Here is a 23,382-nt window from a genome sequence, read left to right as displayed (position 1 = left end):
TAAAAATAAATAAATAAAAGACTTCCAGTAATCCCTAGAAATAGCAGAATCTGACATGTTTAATTTAACTTGAGATAGATATACTCCAAAACCAAGAAACTGCATAGTCACTTCCTCTTGAGACTTTTTTTGATGGCACAGAATGGGTCTCTAGCCTTTTTATGAGCTTCTTTGAGGAAGTGGTGCAGTGCTGTGATCAATCACCTGCTCTGGCTTCTCTTCCTATTGTATAATCCATAGATAACCATACCTTGGGAAGAGCACATCGCTGTAGGGCAGAGATATAACACTAATATGCTCCTTAGAATCTGGCAGCAGGCCTTTCTCTCATTCACAACCACCCTCACCAAATCTGTGTATCTCAGCCCACGCTCCCAGTCCCTTATTCCCACCCCCACCCCGGCTTCCCTTTTCCAGAAGCCTGTCCAGGAGCACATCAGTATGTCACACTGACTTCAAACTATCAACGGTCTTTGCTTGCTCAGAATGTCTTAAAGCCTATTGGACCCAGAGGCGTTCTGTGGCATCTTAATGATTGTTTACTGTGCCAGCTCTTCACTATAAGTGTTATTTGCTGACTTCTCCCACATCAAATAATTTTAAACTAAAATAAATCTTAGATAGAAGGAGAACATTTGGGGGGGGGATGCATGATTTGATCTGCAAATGAATAAAACACTGCATATTAGTCTCTCAGCAGTCAACTGTTACATTCATTTCATTTCAATTACATTACCTTCAGTATGCAATCCCCAAGACACAAAGTATTGCCCTACAAATGCATGTCTTTAAAATGCATATTGATTAAATGCCTTCAAGTTAGTGTTGACTCTTAGCAACTACATATGCATATATCTGTTGAAATGTATTTGTGTCTGTGTCTGTGTATATATATTATTGTTCTGTGTGCCAACATTGTCAAAAACAATGCTTGGACTCAAATGTCACAACTGAGTCAAGACAAATAGCAAGTTTCAGTATGGTTGTAGAGAAATTCATAATGTTTTTATTCTAAGCTTGCTTCCCATCTTCCCATAAAATGCAGAGAGCTGTGAATCCTAAGGCAGGAATTGCAAAACATATATACTAAATATGCAACAATAGAATAGTAAATAAATACTGTGGAGTCCTTGGTGCTCTCTGAGCTTGGTTGCTTGCTTGCAGACCTTTCATTACCCAACTAGGTAACATCATCAGTGTGAGTGAGTGTGGAGCTAGGGAGTAGACATGGAGCAAGCCTCACGCTCATTCACACTGATGATGTTACCTAGTTGGGTAATGAAATGTCTGCAATCAAACAACAAAGCTCAGAGAGCACTAAGGGCTCCACAATTCAACCCTGATTTTCTCTTCTTTTGGAAGTAAATAAATATAAATATTTTTAATAGTAGGTAGATGTCAAGATTATTTTCTGGATTCTTTTAAGCACACTGTTTCTTGTATGTATATGAGGTGGGTTCTTTTTTTCTCTTTACCACTATTAATGACAGACTACAAATGAGAAGCTTTATTGTGCTGTTTAATGTAAAAATGTGGCAAGAGAGCTGTTGCTGAAGTCAGATTAATAGTATAATGACTTTAGATCACTGAGAACAATTTAGGATGATAGGATCAGAAAATTACACCTCTTCATCTAGTTAAAGGATATTATATTTTCCATTCCTAGTGCTCACAGCATTATAAAAAAACCTTATTTAATTTCACACTTTCTTCCCCTTTCAGCCCGAAACAGCAGGCAAAAATGGCAGAATATTGCAGGTTAATATTTGGAGATGCTTTGCTGATGGAGCCACTAGAAAAATACCCAGTAAGTACAGTACTTACTTATTTATTTAGCTTTGTTGACTGTTCAATAAAAATAATATTTGATGTAGAATTTCAAGTTTTCTGTGGTTCCTTCATATCCTCCAACTTAATGAACTTCCTTGTTTATTGGGAATGTCGTAAGGCTGGCTTGTTATATTTATTTATTTTTAATTTGGGGGGTTGGGAGTTGAAGGGCGCATATGATAATACTTGAAATATATTTGAAACACATCCCTTTTGCATAATGTATGCTTTCAGAGGAGAAAAATGTAACAGGGATTCATAAATGGAATCTTTTTTTTTCCCAGTGGCTTTACTTTGCTGTGAGTAGTGTACATTCCCCAAAGGATTATTTATTTGGTTTGAGCAGGAACAAGAATTGTCTCAAAGCTGTGAGGAGGTATATTTAGATGCTTTTTTGACGAACTGAATTCATTTCTGAGCAGTCTCTTAACCTTGTCCAGTCCATCCCAGATCTATATGTGAAAGCTTAACAAGTATATCTCCTTTATAAGCTGTTCTGGCAAGAATGCTTAAATGTAATTTAGATATTTTTTGTCGGTTGTGTAGTTTTGTGTCCCAGGTGGAATATATAAAGCCAAGAGAGGCATAACATCAGCAAATGGTATTCATTAGCATACTAATGGAATAAAAAACACACATTCTGGCAATGTCGGTTCCTCCAGATCTCCCTTTGCTAACAGTCATCTTGTCACAGTGACAAGTGAGTTCTTAGTGGTATCTCACACATACAAGGCATCTTAGACCATATGGTCACTTAAAAGGAGGGAATCCAATCTTGTTCTTGCTGCTCAAATATTCTCAGTACGATAATTATGAGACAGCTGATAATATTAGGAATGGCCCTGCTATATCAGGCTAATGGTCATCCAACCTAGCATTCTGTTTTCACATAGTGGTCAACCATATCCCTTCAAGAAGGTCATGTTTATTGGGAGGAAGGGAATAGCCTTCCTCCATGGCTGCTCCATAGCTGCTGATATCTATGGCATGCTGCCTGTGATCTGAAGGTAACAAACAGCCAACAGGACTAGTAAGCTCGATAGCCCGATCTTCTATGCATCGGTCTAGTCCCCTTTTAAAATCATCTGATGTGTGATGGCAGGAGATTCCACTATGTAATTTAATTATTCTGTTCTGTATAGATGTACTTGCATTATCCTACATTAGCAAGACAATGCCTTGCATTAGCAGGGATTTCCTTTCATTTATGGTACAGGAGACCACCTGAAGACAGGACATTAACAAACCATTCACTATGAATATAAGGCAACCAAGGATAGAACAACAGGTTAAATTGTCTCTTGTTCCACTAAATAAATGGCATGCAGGTGGGCAAAAGCAGAAACACATGCTTATAAGATGTGCTTTAAAGACCCCAAGAAAAGGCATTAAGAGAAGTTAAACCTGTTTTCTATGGAACTACCATGACTGTGTGACTCATGTTTTATAGATGAATCCATATAGCTCAGCATAAATTTAGTATAATAACATTACATTTTTAAACTTATGTTATTAAACAAGGATGATAATGGGAGTACCCCATACAAAGATTCAGTGAATGTCTGCTGACCTTGAGAGGTTCAGATACTTGCTGTCAGAATCACACTCCTTAAAAAGATGGAAAAGTATCAGTGGTAATGGTGTGGAAGGCATATAGTAGCATACACATACATAAAATGTGTAGTGTGCTGCAACAGAATGAAACTGCAGCAGACAGCAAGCATTTATTGGTATTAGGACCTGTCTACAGAAACATACTAAGGCAACCGTTAAAAGAGAAAAATAGTGATCTATCTTAAATAGCTGCCATCATTATATGAGGATGGGCTTTGTTTAAATAATTTTGCTGTTAAAAGACATCTCAGGGAGAATAAAAGTAAAAGAGATTTCCTTACTGTCCATATCTCTTTCTGATCAGCTTGAACGTGGAACTCCACTTCCAAGCCCAGCAGATCTGATGTACAAAATCCTGGTGAAGAACAAAAAGAAGTCCCACAAGTCTGCGGATGGTAGTGCAAAGAAGAAGCTTTCTGAACAAGCTTCAAATGCGTGCAGTGATGCATCCAGTGGCTTTGAGCCCTCTTCCCCAGGAGCAGGTAAAAATAATTGAATACAGTACTTCCTTATTCTAAGCCACAGCATTGATCCATCTACTTGATATTGTAAATGCTAACAAGCAGCCCTCTAGAGATACCCAAGATTGAATTTAGGATTTTCTATAGGCAAAGTTAAGTGCTCTGCTACTAATCTAAAACTCTTATTTTTGAAGTACTCATCCCCATGCCAAGGGCATTAAGCTCATAGGCTCTTACTTTGTTGTCATTGTGTAAAAACATGAAAGAGATATAATGTTAAAATATGAAGCAGATTCATTATAACTAGAGAACAGTTTTGCTTACTAGAGAAACTAGACATATTTTGAATACATCTTGATTAATATTTGCGAGGGCTAGAAAATTTGCTTTTGAGGAGGAAGTAGAATTCAGAGCACTAGATACCAGGTGTAACATTGGCAAGTCCTAACTGTAGCTACTGCACCCAGTTTAGGCTGAACATAGTCCAGTGAGTGTATGATGCAAGTCTCATGATTCCTGCCAGCCTTACACCAATGTGTCTGACTCCCTGCAGTCTGTTTCCATGACAGCAGCATCCTTCTTTTTATGTCATACATATCAGTATTGCTCTTGAGTTCTCACTTCCATTCGCATCCATTCAGAAGCCTGTTAAAAAACCATCAGCTTTTAATACCAACTCTAGGAGCTACCCCCTCATAGTACTATTGAAGCCTTCTGTGCCTATGGGCACATCCATACACCTCAGTTGCTCAGAAGAATAAACACCATATTCTAAGTCATGTAGGACCTGGAATATTTCCTTTTGCTTCATTATCAAATACGTCTGGAACACTCTGGACCAATAATTTGGTTTCTTTCTGCTTCAGTGCATTCCCATTTCATAGGAGAAAGAAATAAGTTGTTTTTGCTGTTTATTTTGCTCCTCCCTCTCCCCCCAAATTGAACAAAAGTAAGTACACTTTGAGCAAGCAACAGATGCAGTCAAAGTTGGCCTTTATATAACAGATGTATGACGTATGAAGTTTAAAAATAAATACAAGATGTGATCACAGATATTTGATGTCATCCATTTGTCTTTGTAATTTGTCATTTGATCCCAGCTGCTTCACTTTTAATTTGGGGAAAGGTATTAAGCATAGCAGTAGAGAACATGCTTTCATTGCCAAATATCCTGGGTTCATTCCCCATCATTTCCACCTGAAACATACTGCCACACAATAATAGACTAGGGAGACCAATTATCTGCTTCAGTGTAAGGGCACTTCACACACTCCTATTCAACTAGTGCATACTGGATTGAGCCTTAACCTCCAAGTCTAGATGATGATTCCTAGTCATTAGGCACTCTTAAATTAAGAGCCCTGTCCATCCCTACTCCCACTCTCATCCCATCCCACCCCATCCCGTCCTACCTTCCAAATAAAAGGGAAATTAAAATGTAGTCACCACGAGGCACTTTAGGCTTAGTACTATATTATTACTGTCAAGTTTATAAGCACTCACACATAACTGAGAGCTGTTCATCAGTCATATACTTCAAGGAGTTTTCTAAATAAAATGATAGCTTTTTGATATCACTGATCAGGAAGTCAAGTTTGTGTTAGATGGTATTTATTATTCCTTCTGAAATCCACGTTACTGTTCAATAAAACTCTACTGTGTCTGAATGAAAGTTGGGAAGAACTATACAGTTTTACTTAACAGAGTTTTGGACTTGAACTGCACGAATGCTTTCCACTCCCTTCCAGACTTTGAAGTCAGTTATAGAACTTTTATGGCTTTCATAATTGATCCCACACCAATGTGACTTTCAGATTTGTGAAGAGAGGGGGACAGAGAAAGGGACACCAGTGATAGGCAGACTTCAGATCTGCACTACTCTGAGATCTACCAGCCAGAGCTTGAGCCCCTCCTCCCACAATGTCTGAATTCCAGAAGTGAATTGAGCACAGTTTTGTCACTTCCATATCATTCTTGATTTACCCCCCTCCCTCACCATCACTTTAAAGATATAAGGAATGTGTGTATGTGGTCATTTTATTACTGCTGCTGTTGAATATTTTGAAAAGTATGTTTGTTTGTTTGTTTGTTTGTTTGTTTGTTTGTTTATGTGCTACATTTGTTAACTTCCCAATATTATGACTCTGGATACTGTATAGCAAAGTGAAACAGATGAGAAATAATACAAGAGTTAAAAAATAACCAGATTTTCATGATCTTCCTAAATACCAAAAAGGAGGGTACCATCTGACTCCTGATATTCCAAAATACAGGAACTGCCACCGAGAAGGCATTTCTTCATGCCCAAGGCCCATAAACCTGAAACAGAAAAGGGACTCTTAGCAGGCCTTCCTGAGATGTCCAAGCCAGACAGGCAGAGTTAACTGTGACAAGGCGTAGCTGTTATAACCTGGTATTGTGCCATCGTATGAGTGGCCTGACTTGCACTTTAAAAAAAGTCTTGCAAATTCACCCCAAGTCACTCAGAGCTTTACTAGTAGACCCAGATCTGCCTTCTGCCTTTCCCTTGATTTATGTCATTAGAATGATATTTATAAAGAATGTGGTTAATGAATGAGGTATACCGTATGTGGTAGCCAACAGTGGAACACAGTATTTGGAAGAAGGTGGGGAGGGGAAAACCCTGATGAAATTGTCAAGCTTGCATCAAGCCTTAAGGGGCAGACAGAAATAAAGCTTCTTAGGATTCTATGCTCATGAGAGCTTGGAGCTGGAGAATGGGTTCAGCTAAGAGATACTGGCCTTTTCTCGACAATAAAATGCAGGCAGTCTGTGCTTTTCTTATTTCATTCCTCTCCACACAACCAAGAGAAGAACACCAATAATGGAATCATTTAAAGCAAAGCAAATGAATTAGCCTCCTTCCTGCATCTGAAGTCAGTTGTCAGAGGTGGGTGAAGTCAATTTTAGGATGTGTTGGATGATACTACATCTGTATGCGTGTGTGAGTGTATTTCTATCTATCTGTTTCTCTGACAGGTATGTATATGTATCTGCATTTCTACTGTTGATTTTTCAAAAAGAAGGAAAGAAGAGCCCTTAGTAAGATTATTGCAGTATTCCAACAATGGAGGGAAAGCTATGAGTAATGGAAACAGCCTATGCATTTATATCTCAGGCAGAAATGAAAAACCACCTGAATCACCAATGGAAAAAACCTTAGATAATGACTTCCATCATATTAAAAAATAAACAGAAATGCATAGAGTAGGGTCATGATGCTGTTTTTTGTTTTAGGCACAGAAGGGACTGGTTGTTTTTCTCATAAATAATTTAGGAGGAAAACATTGCTACAGTAGGTCTTATGGTAATGCCTTTGCTTTGAAGCAAAATTATTTTTATAAAAAATGTGCGAGTATTGGTTGACGTTCCTATTAAGCTTTCTTCTTGCCAATTAAAATATCACAGGTGAAGCAGAGATTGAGAGTGATGAGGATGATGACTATGACGATGACTGCAAAAAATCATCAATGGATGAAGTAAGGAATGAATCATTTTGAAGTACAAATTATCCTGGCATGACTTGGAAATATGTTTACATAGTTGTCCACATGAGTCAGTATTCTACTGCCATCGTGTGGATAGTACGAACCAAAACCGAGTCGTAACTCAGGTATTTCTTACTGCCCGTCCAGAACGCACGGAAGAGATCTCCAGTTTTAGATGAGTTTATTTGAAGCATATCTAGTCCTCTGCTTTGCATCTCCACACCTAATTCCCCTGTGCCTTATTCATAGGTAGAAAAAGTCTGGCTCTAATAAGATGAAAATACCCATTAACTCACTCTTTGTCTTGGTTACTGTCTTTTCTATTCTTCTGTTGTTGCCTGGTTTTTAAGTTTCTAAGTCTTGGATTTTAATTGCTGTATATTCCAAGTTGCCAAGGTTGAGAAACACTGTTCTATGCAACAACAAAAAAAAGACCACCCCAAGAGAGATAGAAATTAGCCCTACACATGCACAAATGTAATATACAATTACAATATTAATATGTAAGTTAGTCACTTATAATAACCAAGAAAGATAAAATTATAAGTGAAATGTTGCTGGGCATATGCTTGTTCAAAAGTGCAAGGCAAGGTGAGTTCTTCAGACCATTATATAATTGTTAGCGAATGAATCTCTTTCTGGCCTTGTAGTAATCTCTTTGTGACAATATGCAGTATCTATTGCTATTATCCATCCATTAATTTCCAAACTCTGAATACATATCTTTAAAAAATAGAAAAGTTAGCCTTCCAAGATTAATATATGAAATAATTTCTGTCCACAATGGACTCACTGTAGCACATAATCAGATCATATGGACCACTTTCCCAATAGTTAGTTGAAGGTGTTAATTTCTTCTTTAAAAAGACATATAAGGGTCCAATACACACACAATAATTTTGCTGAGTGAATAGGAGTTAGTTTAAATCTGTAGTGGTGGAAAATATAAGTTCTTTATTCCAGGTCTCCCTGTCTAATTTAGTATAATTCAGCAACCATTTGTAAATAGTTCCTGTAGGCTTTTTATTTTGGAAAGGGTATGTTCAGTCCCTTAGAGCAGATGCTGAAATGTGTAGGGATACTGGTCCATATATATGATGGTATGTTGCTCAGCTCTGCAAAACTGAATAAGTAAAATAAAATAAATGGTTGGCTTATGTGTATTTCTGTTTCACATTTTAGGTACGTTTTAGGATTTAAATGTGTTTCTCTGCCTTTGAGGTATGGAAACATTTAAAAGAGAGGAGCAGAACTCTTTCACTCCTTGTAAAAGTTCAGTCAGCCTTCTCAGTGAAAAACATTCTGTTATTGATGTTAGTCTTCCTCTGTTCTAGGGGACAGCCGGAAGTGAGGCCATGGCTACTGAGGAAATGTCAAACTTAGTCAATTATATACAGCCTGTAAAGTTTGAGTCATTTGAGACCTCTAAAAGTAAGTATGTGGATTATTTACTTCTTACAATTTAGTGTTAGCTGGCTGTAGCTTGTATCATCAATCTTCTTTGCATTTCCAACACACAGTAGTAAATTGAAAAATTACATGGTGCCACTATTTGTTAATGCTGGATTATGAAAGTTTCCAAGTTACATGGACATGTTTTGGCAGTTCCCCGAAGAATAAAGATTTAGGTTTCTTCCACAAGACAGCTGTGAAATCCTCTGGCAGCTTCTTAAGGAATCTATTCACTTACAAATGAACAAGCTGAACAGTGTAAAAAAGGGGGGAAAACTCTCTTCCTCTCAGTTCAAAGAGACAAAAGATGGCAAGGTGGGTTTATGCTCTACAGCATTTTAAACATAGAATTGTGGTACTATTATGTTGTGCCAGAAACTCTGTTGTTTTGTGGAGCAAGGTAGAGGTTTTTTGTTTTCTTTTGATTTATGGTATTTTTTAAATTTTCTGCAAAATGTTTTCATTTACAGGTACAACATAAAGCAAGAATGCACACATTAGGTTGTTTTTCTTATTTTTAAATTGTTTATTAGAAATTAATGGTCTATACTTAAGATTTCCTGCTGGTTATTGCTAAAAGCACCTTGCTGGGAATGCACTTTATTACATTTTCCTTCCTTAGAGCAGAACCCCTTCGAGTCCATGTCCTATTTCACTTCATTTGACAGAGTAGACAATTATGTCTTCTGCTGCTATCTTTTCAAGGGAAGTCTGCATCCACTGAATTACAATAGGCACTGCCAATAGGAATTATGGCTTCCAATACGGTCTTCAGTTTTTCTGCTAGGCAGCATCTGATATTTACAGCATGCTCTACTTGTTTTCTCAAAAGATGTTTACGCATGACTGAATCTAGTTATCATTGGCAATGGATGGGAATGATGAATCACACTGTTTGTATATAATTTTTATTAAAACTTATAAAAAGAAAGCAAGCCGTGCAAGAAAAGAAAAAAAGTTAAAGGAAAATAGAAAGGAAAGAAAAAAGATACAAAGCAGCGGCTTCCAATATTCTTCACAGCAGTTATAAGTACAATTATATTTTAACCTCTCTCTCTAAAGTTATATCATAATACTCTTCTTTCTATAATCTATCCTGTCTGATCATCAAAACCATAAATCACAAGTTCATTTTTTTCACTTTTATGCAAAAAGCCCGTACGCAGTTTCCAGTCACCAATAAATGTAGATAGTGTCTTTTCTCTAATCAAAGAAGTTAGTTTATCCATCTTGGCAAGTTCTATCAATTTCATCAACCATTCCTCCATAGTGGGTAGTATCGAATCTTTCCATCTCTGTGCATATAATAATCTTGCCGCAGTAATCATATATTGAAATAATCTTCCATGGTTTTTTTCTGTTTACCCATTAGTCCTAAAAGGAAAAGTTCTGGCTTCAATTGAATATTAATCTTTAAAATCCTCTGCATCAAAGTATGTATTTGAATCCAATTTTTTTGGCTTTTTTACATGTCCACCAAGCATGATAAAATGTCCCTTCATGTTGTTCGTATTTGCAACATACATTTGAAATGCCCTTATACATACTAGATAACTTCTCTGGTGTCATATACCAATGACACATCATTTTATAAAAATTCTCTTTGAGATCATAACACAATGTAAATTTCAACCCTTTTAACCACATATTTTCCCATTGATCCATCTGTATATTATAGCCAAAATTCTTAGCCTACTTTATCATACATTCTTTAACCTGTTCTTCCTCTGTTTCAAATTTCAACAAAAGTTTATATATTTTAGCAATTACATGTTCATCATCAGTGCACAATTGTACTTCAAATTCTGTCTTACTTTGCTGTATACCATAAGTCTTTTTGTCCATTTTGAATCTTTCTGATAACTGTAAATGGGAAAACCATTGACAACTATATCCTTAATTGCTCTCTTGATTTAATTTTAAATTCCCCTTGATACTAATTCCTGGGATGTCAACCATTTGTCATTGTCTGATGTTTCTCTTCTGTGATATGCTTCTTGAACTGAGATCCATAAAGGTGTTTTCAGGCACAGCATGGGCTTATATCTGTTCCATATTTTCAGTATGTCAGATCTACTAAAATTATTTTTGAAATCCACATTTTAACTTTATCTTACCATAAATATCCATGCCATCCAAATCTCAGATCTTATCTTCTAGCTCTAAAAGTCTCTTGTTTCTCAGCAACATCTACTCTTTCATTCCAGACCAAACAACAAGCGGCAAAATACAATTTCAAATCTGGTAAACTCAATCCTCCTCTTTCCTTTGCATCTTATAACCCTTTATATTTAACCCATTTTTTCCCCCTTGCCATATAAATTTAGATATAACTTTGTGCAATTATTTCAATGGTACATCAGTTGTCAAAACAGGTATTGTTTGAAACAAAAACATAATTCTTGGCAAAACATTCATTTTTATCTCAGAGATTCTCCCCAACAGTGACAGTTTTAATTTCTCCCATCTTAACATGTCCTTCTTAATTTCATTCCATGTCTTAATATACAGTAGTTATTTTTAAATAGCATATAATTCATATTTGTCATAGTAATACCCATGTATTTTACTTTTTTCTCAATCTTCAGTTTTCTCCATCAGTTCTATTTGATCTTCTAATTTCATATTTTTTGTTATCATTGTCTCCTGATAATTAATCTTCTGATTATTAAACCTAACGTACGGAAGTCCTTTAATTTTCCCATTAATGTTTCTAGTCCCTCTAGTGTATCTTCCAAAACTAACACCAAATTGTCCACAAATGCCCTTAATTTATAAGTTTATTTTTTAACCTTAACTCCCCTAATTCTCTCATCTTGTCTTATGTCTTTATTCAGTACCTCAAGAACTAAAATGACCAAAAATGGAGACAGCGGACATCCTCGTCTTGTCCTTGTTAGAATCTCACAAGATTTTGTTAGTTCTCCATTAACAATTATTTGTGCTTTCTGAGAAGTGTAAATCAATCTTGCCCATTTAACAAAATTATCTCCAAGATTCATACATTCCAGAACTCTAAACAAAAATGTCCAATTCAAATTGTCAAAGGCCTTCTCTGCATCTAAGAATATAAATGCAGCTTGTTGTTCATTATGTTGCTTGAAGTATTCCAAAATATCCAAAACATTTCTAATATTATCTTCTAATATTATCTCATACAGGTAGTCCCCAGTTTAAGAATGAGTTTCATTCCCAAGGTCTACCCTTAAGTCGAATTTGTACGTAAGCCAGAATGGTATTATTGTATACTATTGTATAAGTAATGTTGTGTAATTAACTTGAACCATTGTGTATTTAACTTGAACCATTGTGTATGTAACTCAAATTTTACTACAGTAGGTCCCGTACTTAACTATGGGTTGTCCATAAACTGAGTGTTCTTAACCCGGAGATTACCTGTAATTGTCTTTTAGGTAAAAAATCTACTTTGATCTTCATGAATAAATTCCTGTAAAATTATCTTCAACCTATTTTATATCTTTTTTTCCCTAATATGTGTTTCTTATAAACATATCACATCATGTTTTAACTTTTTCAAATAATGAAAAAAAAAAAATTCTTTTGAGGAGCATTTGCCCCATTTATATTCCACATTAAGCATTTATAATCCATAGGCCAAAAATTTAGAAAAGTCAATACCTGTAGTGCCCAATGTGGAATCCTCTCCAATGTTTTGTTGTATCTGTTGTGGCATTTGTTTGGTCTCATCTTTCATTGTCACTTTCATTTGTATTTCCCCTGGTTCTTCTTTAAATTTTTCCAAAAAATCTCTTGCTTTCTGTACAAAGTTCAGTCTGAACCTCTGTGTTTAAAAGTAAAAATCACCCCTTCCAACTTATTCCATCTAAATGGAATGTTCTTCTGTTTGTCTGTCAGAAAGAAATACTCTTTTTCTCTTACATAGTATTCTAATTGGGATTCTTTAAGTACAATTGCATCTATATTATCAATCCTCAATGCTGCTGCAAAACTTGATCTCTAGTCTTCTTCCTGACAAAGTGCACAAGGACATCTCTTGGAAGATTTCTTAATTTTGCAGAACATATATTAATCCAATAAACCTTATCAATCTCTGTCTCAGTGTCATCTTCCTCCCAATCCAAAAAATTAGACAGGGACTTAACAATCTTTTGTCTAATATCTTCTCCACATTGTTCTAGAATTGCTCTAAATCTTAAACAAAATTCTTTTTCTCTCAATTCCAGTAATGCCAAGTTATCTAAATCTTTCTCTATTTCTCTATTTATAACTTCTGTCTATTTTCCAAAACTTCCACTTTGTCAGTAATTTGTTCTAAGTCTGCAGTCAGTTGCCCTACAGATTCTTAAATCTTAACTTCTTCTTTCACATCTTTTTTTATTCCTGCAAAGCCTTCCATTTCCTTTTTAACCGTTGCAGTCATCTTTTTGCCAAATTCGTCAAACACTTTTTGCAATAAATCTGGTGAAATGCCCTTATCTGTAGTTCTTACAGTGAGCCCCTGCATCCTTCTCCTGATTTAGCAGCTTTTCTTGTGGTTGCCATTGTGAGAAAATGAAAGTATATCAATTACTTTGGTGAAAGTAAAAGGCAGGCATCTCTCTTTTTTTTTTCCTGTTTCTGTTTTGCCTTTTTCGATCTTTAGCACTTTAGTCCCAATTAGCTGTCCATAGTTACAGTCTCATAGTTTAACTCATATTATCCTTATCTTCTTGTTTTGTAAAATTCACCAATTATCTACTGTCCTTAATAATAAACAATCAGCATTCCCAGGAAGGTCTGGTCTGTTAGTCTAATTACTATTGCTATTTTCAAAGGCACTTTCATTTAAAAAAAAAAACTTTTTTTAAATCACTGTCCCCTTTATCCATTTAGAATTTTCTTGAATCACAATCTTGTTAAACTTTTTGCTTTTAAATTAAAATCCCTTAAAATAGCTTTTTTTTCTCTTCTTAATTTCAAAACAAAGGCACTCATGAAGAGTCTTTGATCTTCACTGCCATTTGGAATATCTCTCTTAGGTTGTAAAGTAATTAAGTCCTAAAGTGCTTAAGAAGGTGAGACTTTTGCCGGTCAAATGTTAACAGTGGTTAAGGGCACTTTGTAAATCCCTCAGCTCCCAAGCTGCTCAACTCATGATTGACCATAAGAAACTAAATTCCTGTGGTCTCCTAGTGAGGAGCAGCTCTTCCAGCACACAAATGGGCAATCCTGACAATCTCTCCTTCCTCCAGAGAGATTTTCATTAGCCAGAAACTGGCTCCTGGCCATTATTCCACTGCAGTGCTGTGCCTGGAGCGGAGTTGCTTCCTCACCTGGAAGCCCTCTTTATTGATGAATCACACTGTTTGTACTCTGGACATATTTTATTGTTTATTTACTTTGGAAGATCATTGAATAAATGCATGTATGTAAAAGTTTAATGTGGGTATTTCACACTGGATGAGAATTTGGGGAATTATAGTTCCTTTATATTTGAAGAGCACAAAATTGAAGAAGGCTGGTATATGTGCTTATGCCAATTTTCTCTCCCTCCTTCCCTCCCTCCCTCCCTCCCTCTCTCTCTCTCTCTATATATATATATACAGTGGGGCAAAAAAGTCTTTAGTCAGCCACCAATTGTGCAAGTTCTCCCACTTAAAAAGATGAGAGAGGCCTGTAATTTTCATCATAGGTATACCTCAACTATGAGAGACAAAATGGGGGACAAAATCCAGAAAATCACATTGTCTGATTTTTAAAGAATTTATTTGCAAATCATGGTGGAAAATAAGTATTTGGTCACCTACAAACAAGCAAGATGTCTGGCTCTCACAGACCTGTAACTACTTTAAGAGACTCCTCTGTCCTCCACTTGTTACCTGTAGTAATGGCACCTGTTTGACCTTGTTATCAGTATAAAAGACACCTGTCCACAACCTCAAACAGTCACACTCCAAACTCCACTATGGCCAAGACCAAAGAGCTGTCGAAGGACACCAGAAACAAAATTGTAGACCTGCACCAGGCTGGGAAGACTGAATCTGCAATAGGCAAGCAGCTTGGTGTGAAGAAATCAACTGTGGGAGCAATAATTAGAAAATGGAAGACATATAAGACCACTGATAATCTCCCTCGATCTGGGGCTCCATGCAAGATCTCACCCCGTGGGGTCAAAATGATCACAAGAATGGTGAGTAAAAATCCCAGAACCACACAGGGGGACCTAGTGAATGACCTGCAGAGAGCTGGGACCAAAGTAATAAAGGCTACCATCAGTAACACACTACGCTGCCAGGGACTCAAATCCTGCAGTGCCAGACGTGTCCCCCTGCTTAAGCCAGTACATGTCCGGGCCCGTCTGAAGTTTGCTAGAGAGCATTTGGATGATCCAGAAGAGGATTGGGAGAATGTCATATGGTCAGATGAAACCAAAGCAGAACGTTTTGGTCTAAACTCAACTCGTTGTGTTTGGAGGAGAGAGAATGCTGAGTTGCATCCAAAGAACACCATACCTACTGTGAAGCATGGGGGTGGAAACATCATGCTTTGGGGCTGTTTTTCTGCAAAGGGACCAGGACAACTGATCCGTGTAAAGGAAAGAATGAATGGGGCCATGCATCGTGAGATTTTGAGTGAACACCTCCTTCCATCAGCAAGGGCATTGAAGATGAAACGTGGCTGGGTCTTTCAGCATGACAATGATCCCAAACACACCGCCCGGGCAACGAAGGAGTGGCTTCGTAAGAAGCATTTCAAGGTCCTGGAGTGGCCTAGCCAGTCTCCAGATCTCAACCCCATGGAAAACCTTTGGAGGGAGTTGAAAGTCCGTGTTGCCCAGCGACAGCCCCAAAACATCACTGCTCTAGAGGAGATCTGCATGGAGGAATGGGCCAAAATACCAGCAACAGTGTGTGAAAACCTTGTGAAGACTTACAGAAAACGTTTGACCTCTGTCATTGCCAACAAAGGATATATAACAAAGTATTGAGATGAACTTTTGATATTGACCAAATACTTATTTTCCACCATGATTTGCAAATAAATTCTTTAAAAATCAGACAATGTGATTTTCTGGATTTTCTTCCCCATTTTGTCTCTCATAGTTGAGGTATACCTATGATGAAAATTACAGGCCTCTCTCATCTTTTTAAGTGGGAGAACTTGCACAATTGGTGGCTGACTAAATACTTTTTTGCCCCACTGTATATATATATATATTTTTAAAAAAGATAAACTAATATAAAGTAAGAAGAAGAAAAGAAAAAGAAAGCTGAAAGTGCAAGTAAGGAAAAAAATAGAAAAGAAAAGAAATGCAAAGAAGGGGCTTCCAATCTTCTTTCAGCAGTTATATGTACAATTACAAATTTACCTCTTACTCTAAGGTTACAACATGACTCTCTTCTTTCTATAATCTATCCTGTCTAATCATCAAAACCATAAATCATTAGTTCATTTTTTTTTCTGTTTTATGGAAAAAGTCCATAAGGAGTTTCCCTAAAGCTTTAATAGGCTTTTCTCTAATATCTCCAACAGAATCTTTTGGGATTGCTCTAAATCTCAAACAAAATTCTTTCCCTCTTAATTCCAATAGAGCCAAATTATCAAGTTCTCTTTCCAACTCTCTGTCTATAACTTGTATCTTTGTAATAGATGGAATGAGCGGGGAAGATTCTGGAATGGAACTTCAAGGTTGTCAGGAGGGGGGAGGGACATTCTAGGGCAAGCACCTTCTCAGCCCGCGCAAGAGTGTGAGAAGACAAAGAGGATGAGGCTGTCCCCTCCCTAGGGTCTCACGGGTTATAGCCACTAGTTGCTTTAGCATATGTTTAGTCTGGTGAGATTTTGTCTATTAGGTGCAAGCTAATAAAGGAACTGAACTGTACTGGATTGCCTCATTGCTGTTTTTGGGCTGAACCTGAAAATCTTACTCTCCAGAATTTTGACTTTGTCTCCAGAGACTTGTTTTATAGAGCTTTCCATCTTCTTAATTTCTTCTTTCATATCCTCTTTCTCTTTACATGTCTTTGATCCATTCTTTTTTCAAAAGCTGTCAATTTAGTACCAAGCGACTCAACTAACTTATTGCCTAATTCCTCAAACATTTTCTGAAGTAAATCTGGTGTAATTCCTCTCTCTGCAGGTTGCTCTAGCGATCCTCTCCTCCCCTCTGCTGTTTTTGCCACTTTTCTGGTGGTTGCCATTATAATAGTATAATTCAAAAGGGAAAGTGTCTCAGTTGCAAGAGAAAGAGTAAAAGGCAGGCTTCCCCTTTTTTTTCCTGTTTTATCTTCCTGTGCCCTTAATACTTTTTGTCTCTAATGGCACTCCATAGTTACAGTCACCATCACAATCTGGCTCATATTACCTTTATCTTTTGGTTTTTAAAATTTACCAATTGTCTGCACTCTTTAATAGTAAACAAAAAAAACATTCCCACAAAGGCCCAGTTCATTTGTCTATTTTAATTACAATTTGTTCAAAAGCACTTTCACCAAAAAATAATCTTTCACAATAACTATCCCCTTTATCCATTTTAAACTTTCTTACATCCACTTTGTTAAGCTTTTTGCCAAAAGTTTTTAAATCTTTGAAACCCTTTTTCTTTTTTCTTTTTCTTTTTAATCTAGAAAGAATGTTGATTCACCAAATGGAATTCTTTTATCCTGCCACTTAGAAAATCTCTCTTTAGCTGTAAATTAATTACATCGGAAAGCGTTTAAGAAATGAGGCTTGTGCGAACCTTGTGTCCATATAGGCTGCATTACGGCTGTGAGCTTGATTGAAATCTTAACTCCTAGCCACTCACGAGCAGACTGCAAAAAAACTCAGTTCCTGTAGTCTACGCACGAAGAGCAGCTGTCCAGAGTGCAAGTGGGTGGTCTCACAATCTCTCCTTTATCCAGAAAGGCAGCGCCGGCCAGAATTCACTATCTGCCTGCCGATCTCCACTGCAATGCAATCCCTGCTCCTTCAGGGATGTCTAGTCCACCATAAATCCTCACCGCAAGCCCATGCTTATGCCAATTTTACTTCTAGTTATATATGCAAAGTTGAATGAATTTCTGAATCAGTGCAAGTAACAGTTCACATTTGGAAACAGTATCTAGCAATATGTTTATTTTCTAAGCACGTGAAAAAGAGCTTGAATTGAACTTGATTCCTAGTGACACATAGACACATATCATTTTCTTGGCAACAATGATTCATCTCTACAGTATCTCTTTTCAGATAGTTTTTTAACTTCTCAGACTAGCATATTGTTCTGTTATTCTCTAATGGTCTCCCCCTGCCCGCCTAAGTATTGACCAGGCCTGTCTCTGCTTAGCTGAGACAAGGTTGGCCTCAGGGTGCTATGGTGCAGCACTGGCCCTCTGCAATGGCCCCCAGTGGAAATTCCCACAACTGCCTTCTGGAAGCAGCTGAAATTTAAGTGCTTCCAGAGGGCATTTTGGGGTAATGCCATGATCCATGTTTATTTTATTTGTTTTATTATTTTAAGTCAATCATTGATGTTTGAATTGTTTATTATACTTTCTGTAAACCACAGAGTCCCTTAGGATTGTGGCAGGTATAAATAAATAAATAGTTTGTAAGAAAAAGTTGTATATAGATAAGCACAGTGTTGGTTAATCACAAAATTATATGTTATGATCTTTATTCTTCAAGAGAACATGAATTACACAAAGAGCAATATAATAATTATTAATACTGTGTGTGTGTGTGTGTATACACACACACATGTGTGTGTATATATATATTTGGAAGTTGCACAATGAAGCATCTACAACCCAGATTGTGAAAAGCCCCTCTTGGTCTCATCAGTCTCCATAGATTTATTTATAACTCATGGGCACATGAACATTGGTGGCGGTATTCAGTCACTTGTCATACTTCATGACCTCAATGGACATATTTTCAGCAGTGGCTTTGTCTTTGAATTCTTGCAATGTTCTATGTGTGTCATCGGTGATAGTATCTAGCCACCTTGTCTTCTGTTTTTCATGTTACAGGTAGTCCTTGCTTAACGACTGTTCAAAGTTATGACGGCACTACAAAGTGACTTACGACCAGTGCCCAAAGTTCTGACTGTTGCAGCACCCCCCTGCAGTCATGTGATCACAATCCGGGCACTTGGCAACCAGCTCGCACTTACGACAGTTGCAGCATCCCGGGGTCACATGATCACTATTTACGATCTTCCCAGCCAGCTTCTGGCAAGCAAAAGCAATGGGGAACCACATGATTCACTTAACGATTGCATGATTCATTTAAAGACCGTGGTGATTCCCTTAACGACCACTGCAAAAAAGGTTGTAAAATCAGGTCTGGTCACATGATGATTCGCTTAATGATCGCATCGCTTAGCGAACTAAATTCTGGTCCCAATTGTGGTTGTTAAGCAAGGACTACCTGTACTTTGTTTTTTCCAAGCATATCAGGGTTTTCTCCAGTGACTCTTGCCTTTGCGTTATGTATCAACCCTTCCTCCCTAAGTTTTAGTTTCATCATTAATATTTGAGTTTGAACTTTTTTCTTTAGCACCATTATTGAAAGTCATCATTTTTTCTTTATTTAGCTTTTCTCATGCTCCAGCTTTCACAGCCCTATGACCCAGTATGGAAAACAATGATCTTTAAAATACATACTTAGTTGTCAGTGTAATATCTCTGCACTTCTATATTTGTCTAGATCTGTCATTGTTTTTCTCCTAAGGTGCATACATCTCTTTATTTCATGGCTACAGTCTCACTATCCCTGTGATTTTTTGAGTCTAGGGTAATTAAGACTATTATTACTCTACAGATGAACCACCTGTTCAAACTTATGATGGCAATGAATGAGTGGTACTTACAACCGGTCCTCAGAATTCTGCCATTACAGCATTCCCACAGTCACATGATCGCAATTTCTGATGTTCCCTGCCAGCTTCCCACAAGCAAAGTCAATGGGAAAGCCAGCTGGTAGTTTCTCACTTAACAACCCACACAGTCCTCTCTTGATGACGGCAACCAGGATGGCAACTGCCATCACTAAGCAACATAGTCACCTGACATCGCACTTTACAACCGCATCGCTTAGTGATGGCAATTCCAGTCCCAACTGCAGTTGTAACCCAAGGACTACCTGTATTTCATCCTATTTGTATTGAGTTGAAACTGCCTATTGATATCATCTTACTTTTAAAAGAAATAACAATAACAAACAGATGGGTTTCTATACTTCCCCCTTCAACAAAAGATTTCTTTAGTCTTCCTCATTTCCAGCCGTCAAAGTGGTATTATCAGCATTTCTGAGGTTTTTTGTTTCTTGTAGCAACTTTAATTCTTATTTCTATTTCTTCTAGTCCAGCATTTATAATGTTATATTCTGCATATAAATAAGATGACAATGTTGACATTTTCTTTTCCCAATTATCTGTTAGATATTAGCAATGTGATTTTGGTGCCTCTTCTGGATCCAGCTTATCCATCTGTCAGTTCTCATACATGGAATTATTCCATGTATTGCTGAATTCTGGAGTACAAAGTCTTGATATTATCTAATCAGCATGTGAGATAAGTGCCATTCTTCAGTAATTTTAGTATTCTTTAGCACTTTTTTGAGTAGGGTGTAATGAACATAAATCTGTTCCAGTCCCTTGGCCACTGCCATGTTTTCTATACCAGCTTACAAACTAAAAGTAACACTTGAACTGCATCATTCTGTAAGCTTTTAATCAGTACTATTGGTTTTTCATCAACTGTTGCAGTTTTGTTGAGAGTAATATTTTCTAGAGCCTACTTCACTTTCCAGAATGTCCAGTGATTAAAATTTCATAGGCATCATTTGAAGCATTCTGTAATTAGTACAACATCCTTTTTGCTGTTGTGTAAACAATATACAGATAGTCCTCAGCTTACGCCCATTCATTCAGTAACCATTCAGAGTAACAGCAGCACTGAAAAAATGGACATACAACTGATCCTCGAAGTTCCAGCCATCGCAGCACCCTTGCAGTCACATGATTACGATCCAGGCACTTGGGTGCCCAGCTTGCAATTACAGTGTCAAAGGGAGCCACAGTCACATGATCTCCATTTGCAACCTTCCCTGCCAGCTTCCCACAAGTAAAGTCAATGGGGAAGCTGGCAGGGAAGGTTGCAAGTCCCTTTGGTAAGTCCCCCCCAGCTTTCCTGTGGTTGCGCCATGCCACACCCTCCACCCCTGACCTTCCTGCACCATGCCCTCCACCCCACCACCTTCCTGTGCTTGTGTGGCACCATAGAAGCCCCTCCCACCCTCCCCCATGCCCCTGCAGCACCCCCGTCCTCCTTACCTGGGACTCCTGCCACTTCTCACTTAATGATCCATGCTTCTTGGGGTTACAACAGCAACCAGGACTGCTGGGATTGTTGTTGCTAAGTGATGCAGTCACGTGACATCGCGCTTTATGACTGCATCACTTAGCAACAGCAATTCTAATCCCAACTGCCACCAGAACCCAAGGACTACCTGTAGTGCAAGTAGCCATAGAAAAGCTTTATTTTTATTTTATTATTTTACAAGGCAGCCAAACTGGAGAGGCTCACAGTAAGTTACAATTAAAAAGCTATCACTTTGCAGAAGTACATACACAATTTCAAGCCTGTCTCATCACTAATTACCCAGTGAGATGACAACCTCAGGCCACAGTCTGTTCAAAAAGTCAGGTTTTCAATGTTTTTCTTGAGCAGAATATGGATGGGGCCAAATGGGGAGTGGTATTTCAGAAGCAGGAGAAGCAAGCCACTTTTCCCTGTATCTATGATTGGAAGATAGACTTGGATCACTGTAATATTGATTGATTACTCCCCAACTTGGGGAGATGGGCAGCATATAAATTTAGTAAATACATACATACATACATACATACATACATACATACATACATTTGCCTTGGACTTGAGTTCATTCAGCCATCTTTTAAATTGTATCTAAGCACCAACTTTGACCCTCTTTTGATAACATGGCTGCTCCATTTCTTCTGGGATTTACTTGCAGAAGATCTGATGCTCTCTGCTGTGAAGTGACGATTCCAGTCTGTTCAGTTAGCTGATTCTTTTAATTGTCCGTCTTTACATTTTTGCTTTAATGTCAAGTTTGCCTTGATTCATGATTCTAACATTTTGTGTACCAGTGTTATGCATATCTTTGTAGCACTGAAATTTCCTTTTATCTCCAAGCACATCCTTTCCCCTTTAATCCAGCTATATCATAAGGACCAGTGATACTTACCCTCTGTTCTTCCCCAGTAGGTTCCTCCGTTGACATTGCCATTTAGTTTTCTTACTACAGTGGGTTGCCTTTTCCTTTTCAACTGGACTGTATTTAGTTTGTGTATGACCTGCCCATTAAGAGCACACACTTGCAACAGGATAGCTCATGGCATTATTAGGATAGGCAGGCACCTTCAGCACTACAAGCTAACAGGCCATGCAGGGAGTTAGTTGAAATAATGCTATCATTTTGGGGGTTGCATGTGTGCAACCAGTGGCTTATTTCAGACAAATCTAATGGGAGCAAATTCTTTTGAAGCTGCTAAATTTTTCTGTCAAAAAAACTGATATCATTAAAACTTTGCTGAGTCCAGATGTAAATTAGTGTTATTGAAGAGTAAGGTGGATGCACAGTGAATGGGAATAAATGAACCCAGGAATATGTAGGGTTTTTTTACATGCCAAGCCCTATCATTAAGTGGGTGGGACAAATGTTTCTTAATTCTTAAATTGTAATCATTACAAAAACCCAGTAAATAAATATGATAAATAAATTCTAATTGCTCCCATCTCCTTTATCTTATGCTCATTTTTAAAGCATTCCCTGCAATATTCTCTCATTGTTTTTTATTTCTCAGAATATCTGTTTCTATGACTAAATATGCCCAAGGCTAGCAATAATAAAATTAACTGAGAATGAGAACATCAAGAAATGCTGATACGAAGTAAATATAAATTTTGTCTGTCCACCTATAATCTTTTCCTTTCTGCCTAATAATAGAAACATCTTATTTATAATAATTATGTATGGTTTTTTTTCTCTTTCTCTGCCTAAAACTCATGTTTTGATGAGCGATAAAGACAGAAACAAAAATAATGGCTGCCACGTAGTTTCAAAAGGAAAACAGTTCTTTCCACCTCTTTTTATAGTCTTTGGTGCAAACTGATCATCTCATTCCAGAGCCTGACCTATTTTAGATCTGTATGATACCATCCTTGTTCATTCTCCAAAAGTCTTACAATCTGCTTTTTTAATCTTGCCAAGCAACTTCCTTGTATCCATCTTCTCTGTCTATCTTTTGTGGGATTGCATAACATATCGCTTAATGAAGCATTATTACAAACTTCTGCCTGCTCATTTCTCTCACCTTTCAGGCTCCTCCGGTCCAAATAAATCACTGACCTCCTGACTTTCCACTGCTCAATGCATTACCCAAGGTCTCTCAGACACTCTTGGGCTAGATAAGATCTTTGGTTGCTCATTGCCAGAGTGAGGGGGCAAAGCCCTCTTATAGCCCTAGTGTTTCAAACCCATCCCTT

At 37.5% G+C, this 23,382-nt stretch overlaps 1 protein-coding gene across 8 annotated transcripts in view; it reads left to right on the top strand.

Annotated features, from left to right (window-relative positions):
- Positions 1-23,382, top strand: part of PLCB1 (phospholipase C beta 1) — a 454,738-nt gene that overhangs the window by 321,733 nt on the left and 109,623 nt on the right. For all 8 annotated transcript variants that reach the window (XR_015795036.1, XM_088134740.1, XM_088134715.1 and 5 more), the window contains 4 exons: positions 1,723-1,807; positions 3,749-3,926; positions 7,335-7,405; positions 8,749-8,845. Coding sequence is in view for 7 of the 8 variants with exons in the window: in XM_088134740.1 (XP_087990866.1) it covers positions 1,723-1,807; positions 3,749-3,926; positions 7,335-7,405; positions 8,749-8,845 (431 nt within the window). In the remaining variant the exon portion in view is untranslated. The remainder of the gene's footprint in view (positions 1-1,722; positions 1,808-3,748; positions 3,927-7,334; positions 7,406-8,748; positions 8,846-23,382) is intronic.

This window comes from Python bivittatus, unplaced genomic scaffold, assembly GCF_059951505.1.
Source record: "Python bivittatus isolate LINGU-HERP-01145 unplaced genomic scaffold, Pbiv_v1 ctg000020_np1212, whole genome shotgun sequence".
In the NCBI taxonomy this organism is placed as follows: domain Eukaryota; kingdom Metazoa; phylum Chordata; class Lepidosauria; order Squamata; family Pythonidae; genus Python; species Python bivittatus.
This window is presented reverse-complemented; position numbering and strand designations above follow the sequence as displayed.